The sequence below is a fragment of the Adiantum capillus-veneris genome, chromosome 5, assembly GCF_014529385.1.
Source record: "Adiantum capillus-veneris isolate H3 chromosome 5, ASM1452938v2, whole genome shotgun sequence".
Classification (NCBI taxonomy): domain Eukaryota; kingdom Viridiplantae; phylum Streptophyta; class Polypodiopsida; order Polypodiales; family Pteridaceae; genus Adiantum; species Adiantum capillus-veneris.
The window spans coordinates 115194378-115206447 of record NC_140935.1 but is presented as its reverse complement, the minus strand read 5'-3'; the positions used below and the strand labels follow the sequence as shown (position 1 = coordinate 115206447).

The 12070-nt window shown below is 39.9% G+C and overlaps 1 protein-coding gene and 1 pseudogene across 1 annotated transcript; one reads left to right on the top strand and one right to left on the bottom strand.

The window, feature by feature from the left end:
• Positions 1 to 1665: 1665 nt before the first annotated feature.
• LOC147457951 (large ribosomal subunit protein eL20y pseudogene) lies at positions 1666 to 2249 on the top strand (annotated as a pseudogene).
• Positions 2250 to 11016: 8767 nt separating this feature from the next.
• On the bottom strand, positions 11017 to 11795 carry LOC147457950 (uncharacterized; the record flags this gene model as incomplete). Its single annotated transcript, XM_086513380.1, is given in 2 exon segments — positions 11017 to 11170; positions 11221 to 11795. Coding segments are annotated over 2 exon segments (729 nt in total), but the record flags the coding sequence as incomplete, so codon positions are not given.
• Positions 11796 to 12070: the final 275 nt, after the last annotated feature.

Sequence of the window (12070 nt, the reverse complement as noted above, 5' to 3'; positions counted from 1 at the left end):
CTAATTAGACACCTCGCTACTTCCTAACAGCAGGAACATTGGTACGTTGATTCTGGTTCTCCATATCCTCCTTGCGTCTAAACCTATGTGGTGGCTCCCGAGCTCTTCTTACTATGCGAGATCTCACATGGACAACGTGAGAGTCAATGGCGCATGAAACACAGTACTACATTTTGGCGTAAAACTTGGGAAGTGTGTACCCATCATAAATGCAAGCATCCTGCACACCTCGCACAGAAGCTTGCTCAACAATGTTCCTTACAAGAAACTGCTTGACAACCTTGTCCTTCGGCACACATCGCCCATAACTGGAGCACCTGATTGGGTTGGTGTGGCCTCTTCCGTGCTTGTTACATCCACCATTGCGGCGCTTACGGTCATGATTGCGTATGCCCCAATTGCTTCTGCTTCCTCTTCGCCATGGAGATTTATTTTTTTTATTTTTTTAAAAGGGAAAGTCGGCTACATTCAATCGTCGTTAGGACATCAAAACTCATCTCTGCAAGTCCTCATACAAAAATCCTACACAACTAAATTGAGAAGCGAAAAAGTTGCCTCGTCATCCGCCTAGGTCAATAAAAGGGAAGATTTGAGTGAGAAGGATGGCACCACCAGCCTCTTTGATCTTCTTCTCTGAAAGCTTTAACGACCAAAGGAGTGGGGGGAGCATCGCCTTTACCCTGCACCTTGAGGTACTCAAACTGTGTGACATCCAGGAAGGGCCCTTTCCTTCGGGAGCAGACTTTCACAAAGTTGGGCAGAAGCGAGAAGAGACGATCCACATTCACAATGGGATAGTGGAACTTGTTCATTGTATTGGACCTTCCCGGAGTATGTGCTAACAATTTTGGAAAAATCGCTTACGGCTGGAATCTCGGGAGGATACCCGGCTTTCCAAAAAGCGAAAGGATATGTTTCTCCCTCTCCTTGACATGTGGGCACCATGCCGTCTCTCTCTCTCAAACAACTTGGAGTCTCTCTCTGCCTCTCATGACCACTCTGCAAAAGGGCAGCCTGCAAGCCTTCTCTCTCTCTCTCTCTCTCTCTCTCTCTCTCTCAACCTGCACTGAAGAGCCAGGTAGGGTGATCCAAGTGAGAGGCCCTTGGGTTGTTGCTCGCAACAAGAGCCCTCCCTCCATTCTCTACAATAAGCTTATGGTGAATTCTCTGGGGAAGGGTGAGAGAGCCATTGCTTATTGGTGACAAGTCGTGAGAGGGCAGGCTATGTGCAAGGGCATCGGCGAGGTGTAGAGGAAGGCAATGGGGAATTGCAAGGAGTTGCAAAAGATCCTTTGGAATATTCTAAGCTAATGAATTTTATTTCATTAGTCATCGGGGTGATATTTGTCGAAAAGAATGCGATGGTGGTGCATACCTCTTGCATTACCGCGACCTCCAGGATGCTTTCTGTGCTTGCCAATTCTTCCGTGGCCTACACTAACGTGACCTCTCTTCTTCCTATTCTTCTTCAACGTGGTCGTCATGGCGGCCTCCCTACTCTCGAACCAAGAAGTCTCACTCTCTCTCTCTCTCTCTCTCTCTCTCTCTCTCTCTCCCCCGCGCGCTCTTTGAGAGAGTTGAGTTTTTGTTTTGAGAGAGAGAGAGAGAGTGTGTGTGAGAGACTTCTTGGTTCTGAGTGACGCAGCTCGTCTCTGGTTGCAGCGGAAGATGGCTAAGATTCGGGTCCATCAGTATCATGTGGTGGGAAGAGCTCTGCCCACCACAACAAATGAGCAGCCCAAGATTTTCCGTATGAAGCTCCGGGCCACGAACGAGGTCCGCGCTGAGTCCAAGTTCTGGTATTTCCTGAGGAAATTGAAGAAGGTGAAGAAGTCTGATCATGGCCAGGTTCTTGCCATAAATGAGATATTTGAGAAGAAACCAACTACGATCAAGAACTATGGCATTTGGGCTCGCTACCAGAGTAGAACAGGTTATCACAATATTTATAAGGAATACAGAGATACTACTTTGAATGGAGCTGTTGAGCAGATGTATGATGAAATCATAAATGGCCTCTCGGCATCGTGTGCGATCACCCTGCATTTAGGTTATCAAGACCGCCATTGTACCTGCCAAGCAAAAGAGAGAACACCAAGCAATTTCATGATTCGAAGATCAAGTTTCCTCTAATCTTCCGCAAAATTCGCCCTCCAACGAGGAAGTTGAAAACCACATACAAGGCTAGCAGGCCCAATACTTTTGTCTAGGACATAGCTGTGTATGGACAATATAAATGTATTGGAGGCATAGTTCAGAAGATATGCGGAGGAATTTTTGAGTACAAGATTGAAATTTTGCTATTTATGATCTGGTTATGCACTGTGAAGAAAGCAAGTCTTCAAGATAGTAACTGGTATTTTGGCCTCAATGATGCTACCAAGGCTTTTGATGTTTTTGAGGTTTATGTGGAGGGATGGACTTTCAGCATTTAAAACTGGCTGCATTAGTGATTGCGGCTGACTTGTTAAAGAGAGAGAGAGAGAGAGAGAGAGAGAGAGGGCAACGCAGGCGCACCACCTCCTCATATTCTTGTTGCCGTTGTCAAGCTGGTCACAAGCTTCTTCAGCTGTCATGTACCTTCCACAACAGTCACCCACCATTAATTATCTTTGCCTTCGACTCTTGATGGGACAGTGCCTCCAGCCTCTTGCACGACTCGACAGGCAAGCCTCTGCGGCAACTTGGGGCAGGCAGAGAGATTGAGAGAGAGAGAGAGAGAGAGAGAGAGAGAGAGAGAGAGACCGAGACCTTTGGCCTTTCCTTCATCTTCTCTCCTTGCAGTGTAAAGCCGATTAGTCTTCTTCTTGAGCCTACCCCTAAGGCAAGAGCAATATTATTGCGGGCCATGTCCACTTCTTCGGACGCCATGGGGGCTATACCTGCATCCATGAGTTTTAGTTGCGTTGAAGCGGGGGTAATGGCTTCTTTTCACATCATGTGAAGCACAGGCCAGATGCGGAAGAAGGTGATGAGGAGAGGTGCAAAGGAAGCGGCACTGGTCGATGGTGCAGCAGCTTTCAAGAGAGGTCCCCATTGTTTGAGAATTCGCTTCACTCCAGCTACATTTATCGAATCTGCTGAATTCTCCGTGTCGACACGATCAAACCTCCATGGCACTTCCATGAGCTCCATTGCCAGCTCTGTGCCTCCCTGGCTACTGCCTTGGCTGCCCTCAACTGTTCCGCCGTCATGCCCGTCGAATACCACAGAGCTATCACAGCATCAATAGCTTCCTCTCCGTACATCCTCAGCAGCTCAAGCATAATATAGTTCCTCGCTGCTACCTTGGCGTTTGCATCGTTCACAAAAACGTCTACCTTGCCCTTATACTCTGCAGTTAGCTCTCACACTGTTTCTATCAAATTGCGCAGATCACCGCTAGCGGTAAAGCAGACGAGACGCACAGATGTTCAGGCAGCACAGGATCAGTAGGTGCTGATGAAGATCCCAGCACACCGTGTGCGGGCATGTTCCCCCACAATTGCTCGCAAAGAGGAGGTGCAGCGTCCTCATGATCATCGTCAAGGTCTTGATCTTCTCCATATTCGCCTTCAACGTAGACAAAAGGGGACAGTTTGCGCAGTCGGGCCGGAACCCACGATTCGCACATCAACTCAAAGTTGCAGAGTGTCTTGTGATCTTTCCAATGCTGCTTCGGCACTCTTTGCTGCACTTCTTGCAGAACTTGCATGCGGTGTTTGTGCATTGATCGCGGGCTAGCTCATGCCGTTGGTCGGCTACCACCGACGCTGGAGCCGAATAATTAGTGCCCCCATAGCTAGAGCTGGAACAAAAGATGACAGACAACGGGCGTCCATCCGAGCCAGATCCCAGGTACTGCTGGCCGTTAGCATGACTGTACTGATCATTAAGCTTAGGGGCACTCGACATATTCTGAACAAGGATGTAAATTGGCATTTCTAATTTGCATTACTGGCTTTTCTAGTTTGTAAAGTAGAGTTTGTAATGGCTTGTACTTGATCCCTAAAGATTGTCCCTCTTTTGAGCGTGATCACAATTGCTGATCCTCATCATTACGATTTATGGTTGATCCAGCCATGACGGCTGGCATTACATAGGGTTATATGCCCACACAGAGGATAAGAGCCTGGTCGCATCTTCCTTTTTCACAGTTCAACCGGACCGCCGGTTAAGGAGAAATCCAATGCTTAGATAAAATAGCGGGCCAACTTGTGGTGAAGGAGGGTTGCAAACAAGTGATAAAATCACGAGGCCTGCTTAAATAAAAGTGCATAACAAAGTAAGGCAATATGAGTCTTACCGAAGAAGGTAGGTCGTGTTCATATGTACAGCCTCTAAGTACTGGTATTGGTCAAATTATAAGACGTGGCTTTTCAAACCGGAAGAGAAAGAAACTAACGACATGCAACCTTTGCAAACAAAAGAACATCTTGGAAAAGTATTGCCAAAAGGAGGGCAAGGTGATAGGCCACCTTGTCCCATCTTGCATAGGGGGTGGGGTTTATGAGGTACCTCAAGCTAGTTGAAGCCATTACAAAATGTGATTACACATCCATGTAGCGAGTTGTCATATACGATTTAAAAAAAAAGGAGTCCTTAAGCATAAATGTGTTAACATCAAGAGAGCATTCAACAACAAGAGAATTTACTACACCTCTGTTGCTCTACAAGGCCATGAGATCGATGTACAAAATTTTTAGCAAATGATGCCTACTATTATTTTTTGGCAAATTGAACAACAACTAAAAATTGTAGCACATGGATCAAAACCCCATAGGTACTACTATGATTGTGTTTCCATGAAGTGCTCATGTACCCTTGTTTTTAGTGTAAATATCTTGGTGTAACTCTCATCATTACACTCTTAAGCTATTGCTTTTGCATGAAAATATTCAAAGCTTTTCAAAGGAAGAAATAAATATATCATATTGGCCTTCATTTAAATTGTTCAACAATATAATATTCAATTCATTCTCTAGGACACTTGAAACATATAATCTTGGTCTTTCATCTATTTTGGTTGAAAGACGCCAAAAATGAAGTAGCTACCCAAGGAGCCCTGATCTAAAGAAAGAACACATCAAAATTTTGAACATTTTTAACATTAATATGAGGTTCAAAATATGAAAGTTCCAATATTAGGTTCAAAGTTTGAAACAACCTATTAATTCTATACTAGCATAGCTTTGACATAAACATAACATGTGATCAAAGCTAACACAACGAATCGGTCTTTTGCAGTGAAACACACACTATTTACATGCAAGAGAAAGAGAGAGAGATCTAAGCATCTTTTCTCACTTATTAGCGCTCTTCTTAGTGGACATACATAGTAGCTCTTGGTTTGGCAAGTCTCTATCATCTGCAAAAAAATGCGATGTCATATGATGCAACCCTTTCCCTCATCCAACTAGCAAGATTTCCTTACCACTTTGTCTTGAGTAGACACAAGCTCAAAAGAGATTGAAATTTGCCGCAAACAAATTTTGGCCTTCTAAACATCTGCTAGATTTTTCCAAACAATGATCCAAAATGGAAAGGAGACACATCTTCCATCTTTGTGAACTAAGCTATTCAATTGATCTATATTTAAGTTTTCAAAAAAACATATTTTTGCTAGCAATGGTGACATGTATAAGGACGACTAGCTTTGTATAATCATGATTGGGGAGCAATGGTGCTGACATTTATTGTTTGGGTTTAGAGAAATCTCTCTCTCTCTCTCTCTCTCTCTCTCTCTCTCTCTCTCTCTCTCTCTCTCTCTCTCACACACACACACACACACACATATCTCTTTTTAGAAAAGAAGTATATTATATATGTGAGAAACTCACTTGATAACTTTGCTAGGTTTTGAGCTTGCTCGGATAAGTTCGCTCGATGTTTGGTAGAACTCATTTAACGTGATCACATGCTTTAGAAAGTGATCCCTCATCATTATTATTAACATGCTTTCCAATTTGTGATCACGTTAATGAAATCCCTGGGTGGAGGAGTCTTTTCTTATTAATAAAATGGAACACAAAAATTTTGAGTCTTTTTCCATATATTTGGATAGAAACCCACTCTTTCTATTTCTAGAGACTTCTTACTCCCCCCCTCCCCCTAAAAGGGGGTCATTCAAAAAATATGTTGAAATTATCTCTCTCCTCTTTACTCTCTCCAAGGTTGCTACCTCTATCCTCTCTCGCCTTTATCTATGACCTGCATCTCTCGCCTTTACTCTCTCCAAGGTTTCTACCTCTATCCTCTTTCCCCTTTATCTATGATTAGCATCTCTCCCCTTTACTCTCTCCAAGGTTTTTACCTATATCCTCTCTCCCCTTTAGCTATGACCTATATTTCCTTTTTCAAGCCCACTTTTCACTGCAAATATCTATTGCAATAGAGTCTTGAAACCTACCTTCTCCATTGATCACTCAACTTCACCTTCACACCTCTACATAAAGTTATAGATCTAAAGCACTGGTTGCTTCTAGAGTATCGTCATCAACACCTTCTTTGGTTCTTCTTCCTCATCTAGATCCAAAATGGTCTCCCTTGCAATTTTTTGGTAGATTATTATGCTTCTTTAGCATATGTGTTAGTAATAGCAATGAGCTTCATTCCTGTTTCTAGTTTTCTCATAACTTTTCTTACCAGATTAGTCTTTGTTTCCATCTTGTGTGTAGAGCTTTGTAGCAATTCCATTGTTTTTCCTTGTATACATCTTAGCATAATGATTTATGTGGATGCAACCAAGTTCAAGAGGTGTACACAAGGTGTCAAGGAGACATATGGCTTCTCGAGCACACCATTAGAAGGGAAGAATCATGGATTGAATCAAACTCAAGATGGCAGGCGGATAGCAAAGGTACAACATGTGTATATATCTTCTTAGTTGAAGCTTGACACATCCTTGCCTCAACTTAGGTTTTGTATGTGTCCTACTTCTATTTAAATAATTTAGATTTTCTCATTTATGCATTTACCTATTAGGTTGCTTCAAATGTGTGCATGATATGGTGTGTCTTTCTTGCATATGTTTTTCCATCTAACTTATAAAGTGCAATCCAATGAAATCATTTACACAAAGCTTTGAATATATCCATGTGGACCTTGGTAAGTTGTTATATGCAAAGTATTTACCTTGATAGATTGCCTCACAAGAGATATTCTTGTATAGACATGCTTATGTCACACCAAGAAAAAATGGGTGCAATAATGTGGCTGTAATGAAGTGTACCTATGGTTCACACAAAGCATCTATAAAATGGTTTATTCATTTGTACATATTTGCTTATATTTTTTAATGACAAGATGTTCATAGGACACCAAAAATGTGGATTTGCAAAGGCAGTGATGCAATCAATGGGTTTCTATCACAAGGATGGGCAACCAAGGGGGTCAACCACCAAAGGGATATCATCAAGTTCTCTATTTGTTCTCTATTTGTTGGTGAAAACTTGGTACTAACGTAGATACCATATTGCAAAAAGCAAGTCTTGTCAATGGTATTTTCATACAAATGATGGAAGTAAACAATGGGGGTATGGGAGGTGATCGACTCTGATAATGTTGTTTGAGAGACTATGGACCTTCAAATATGACCCAACAATGATATTGTGCTCTACATATGTGTCAATGATGACTGGCATCTTGGCCATCTTCACGAGTACTTCCATTTTAGATATAAATTTGTTGAATAGTATTCCTTTTGTGTGAATAGAAACTTTTATTTGTGGCACCTTTCTTTGTTGTAACTTCAATAGACACCTTCAATTGATTCTTGGTTGTTGAGGTTTGGTTCCACACTTGAATTTCCATCTTGGTTGGGTTGGTTATTGGTATGCAACATCCACTAAGCCTCTTCCAAGATTGATTATTTGAACATTGTTGAATTTAGGTCAATCCATACTTGTGGCCTACATTGATGAGTCTAATTTTCCGATCCATTGATTAGAAGCTTACAAATGACCCTTTCGGAGGTACTAGTACCATTTCCCAATGTCTAATTTTCCAAGCCATCGATTAGAAGCTTACAAAAATGACTCTTTTGGAGGTACTAGTCCCAAAGTTGTTCAATAAGTAGAATCTGCAAAAAGAAGAGATCGTAGATAAAGAATCCTCTTAATCTTATGACAAAAATGTCTCCAATAAGTCATTCATGGAAAAAATACACTAACCACACAAACTTTGTAGGAATGGGCACTTACCCAAGGATCCATTGCCAACATTGAAACTGTGTGACCCTTGATAAGTATTACATACACTCCTTGATTCCACTAGCACCGTGTAAAGTAGATATCTACTTCATTGCAATCCTTTGGTTGCTATGAGCAAGCACAATCCTCCTAGAAAATACTTGCATAGTGCATAGTGGAGAGAGAGAGAGAGAGAGAGAGAGAGAGAGAGAAGAGAGAGAGAGAGATGGAGTAAGGAAGGAAATGTTGCAGCAACTGTGGAAAGAGATCTCAAAATGGATAGGGAGCCATACTAGGGACGTTGATGCTACCCATCAAGAAAGAGGTTACAAAATTTAAAAGAGAGATGCAAGCTTTAAAGAGAGTGAAAGTGGGCTAGGGAGCCTTGATCAATAAAGGAGATGTTGGAGACATGGAGAAAGAGGTTATAGATCTAGAAGAATATGCTAGAGCTATGGAGCAAGAAGTTGCAAATCTAGAAGGAGATGTTGTAGCTATGGAGAAAGAAGTTGCAATTCTAGAAAGAGATGTTATGGCTATGGATAAAGAGTTTGCAGATCTAAAAGGATATGTTGTAGATATGGAGGAGGAGGTTGCAAATCTAAAAGGAGATGTTACATAGATAAAATAATGTGTGGTAGGCCACTTTACAAAAAGGTACCCTAGCATGAGAATAGGAGAATAGAGAGATGTCAGGTGATTTTAGAGAGAGAGAGAGAGCAAATCTACACTTTTCAAAAGATGAGAAGAGAGATGAGAGTTTGGGAATCTTTTGGAGGGGGAGAAAAGAAGAAGAGAGAGAAGACAAAGAGGGAATAAGAGAAGGAAACTTTTAATATTTGAAAATTAAAAAAGTATTTTTGGGGAGATAGTAACTCCAAGCAAATCTAGTAAAATATCTTTTGGGGAGATAATTACTCCAACCAGACCTAGTAACATCTACATATACTCTTCGAGGAAAAAGCATTTTTATATTGGCATGTCTAAGCTATCTACCCCACCATTCTAGCCTTTGGTCAGATCTTAATTAATTTTAACACTAGGTTGGTAATGGGACACTTTTATGTCCTGGGACACTTTTATGTCTTGTTAAGTGACCATTTTCCTTGAATTATATCAAGAGTTTCAAAATGGATTTTGAGGCTCTATCTATCTAGAAAGTTGTCTCATGAGCTGAAAAAAAATTGACATTTTTTTGGAATATCAATTCCATCTTTAACCTTGTCCTTGCACAACATTTCACAACCTAAACTGTGTGAAAAAACGGGTCCTGTTTTTGGCTTTTTTCAACTTTTTGCAACTATACCACTCTAGAATTCATGTTTGTGAGCTCTATAATGCTAGAGAACTATCTTTAGTAGTCCTCAACAACTTTAAATAAATGTTAAAGTTGTAAGTTATGACCAAATTACAAAAATTGTCAAATCCTGTCTTTTAGCCAATTTTAGCTCTTCTATGATTTTTTTGGTGTCTTTCATGATATCCAAATGCAGTTTTGATTTTCTATGTCGCATATTGTAACATAAAGCTAATATTCCTTGAGTTTTGGGGCACCTAATACCCTATTTTGCATAGTACACAACGATGGTTAATTTTTTCAATTATAGAAGAAAACGAAACATTCTAGTATATCAAGTATAGCTTTTTCAATATTTCTAGTTTCTTGTGAAAACTATATGCATTTTGTAGGTAGTAACCATATCTAGTCATAAGGATCAAATTTGGCTAGATATTGAATAGTTTCTATGGGATTCTAGAACTCATAATGTTGAACCCAGTTTTTTCATGTTTGCTGTATTTAGCACTTCATCTTTGTCCCCAAGATTCCCCTTGGTAAGATATGTATTACTCTTTTGACATGCTCCATGGATCTTTATGAACCTAAAGGAAAACAGGGAACTAAGAAAGCATGCATATATTATTTGTATTGAGCATGGCTATAGAAACTTTGATGATAGGTTTGCAGATTGGTAAAAATTTGACTTTTTTGTACCTATTTCTTTTGGCAAAAAAAAAAAGTGAGTGAGAAGCAATCATATGTTCTGATCACCAACCCATTGAAGTTAACTAGGGAATTTATCTCAAGTCCTACAAAAATCCCTAATCTTATTTTTATGCAACAAAACATAAGAAATGACTGTTTTGATGAAAATGTACTGGTCCATCAACTTTGGAGGCTTCGTGTGACCAAAAGATGAGAAATTTTACAAGTTTCTTATTTTTTCCATGTGTAGTAGGCCTTGAACTATAACCTCATGAAAGGATTTTACAAAATGAGTGGATCTACTATGGTTTTGGAGGTTTTTTTCAAAACCCTGAAAGGACACTTTTATGTCCTGTTAAGTTACCAACCTATTTCCTTAAACTGCTAAATAAAGAGGCCCTCCTATACCCCATTCTCTCCCCAATGTTTCGAGTTTGGCACCTAGCAGGTGTGCAAATAATTAGCATTGCTATCATCAAGAGTAGCTATATAAAAACAGCAATGGGTTGGATTTCATTGTAGCATGAAGATAACTATGAAAGTGCTTTTTGCCAAGGTTGACCCCACAACAATTTCCATAGTGTGAAAGCAATCAATGAATGATTCTATGATGCAAATTATCTCTTTACATGAATCTTTCTATTTATACTAGAAGAGTATTTCTATCTCTATTTTCATACATCTATCCCTTCTCCTCCAGATATAGTGCACCATTTGTGCCAAAGTATCGTGAATGATGTATAGTCAAATTTGTAAAGAAAGTACTTTGATTGCATGTTTATTGGAACTACATACCCAAAGGGAAATAGTGCTATAGGTGTACTTTCAATTGTTGTGATTCGACCCCAATAGTAGTCCCTTAGTTCAAACTCTTTGTTCAAGTTGAGTAAGAAATGATAGTACCCAAAAGGGGAGGGAGGAGGGGTGGAGAGAGAGAGAGAGAGAGAGAGAGAGAGAGAGAGAGAGAGAGAGAGAGAGAGACAGAGAGAGAGAGAGAGAGAGAGAGAGAGAGAGAGAGGTCAATGATCTAATTGCATGGAGGGATAGACAGATGCAAAGATACTAGATACATACGTAGATGATAGATAGATGGATAAATAAGCAAAAACATGGATAAATAGACATGTAGGTAATATGTAGGTGGGTAAAAACGGAAGAGAGATGGATGGATGGATGGATGGATAGATAGAATCATGGATAAATGTATAGATAGATGGATGAATGGATAAGCAAAAACATAGATAAATAGATAAGTAGGTAGGTAGCATGTATGCTAAACAAATAGATGGATAAATGTATAGAGAGAGAGAGAGAGAGAGAGAGAGAAACACAGATAGAGGGAGAGATAAATAGATACTAGATACATATATAGATATTTAGATAGGTGGTTAAATAGGTAGATAAATAAATGGATGATAGATAGAGAGATACATAAGGAGATAGGTAGATGGTGGACAAGTAGGGAGAAAAATACATAAACAAATTGGCACATATACAAATATATATATGGATGGTTGGATGAATAGATGGATGCATGGATAGATAGATAGGTGGGTGGGTGGGTAGAAGGGATATATAGATAGATAAACACGCAGGTAACTTGAGGGTAGATGGATGGATAGATAAAAAAGGTAGAAAGATACATAGATTCATGAAAAAGTTTATAAATATTTAGAACCATAGACAATTACATAGCTAGATCTAGGAAACTTTGGAGACAATACAAATAACATAGAAAATTACATAGATCCAAGAAATTTTGGAGACAATACAGATAACATATAACTATACAAAAATTAACTAAAAAGATTTGATAGTATGTATTCAATTAAATTGGTATACAGTGTCATGGCATTTTGAGTCTACACAAAGAAATCAAACTTTCTAAACAGTGTCTAGGGGAAAGTACTTCTCAGAG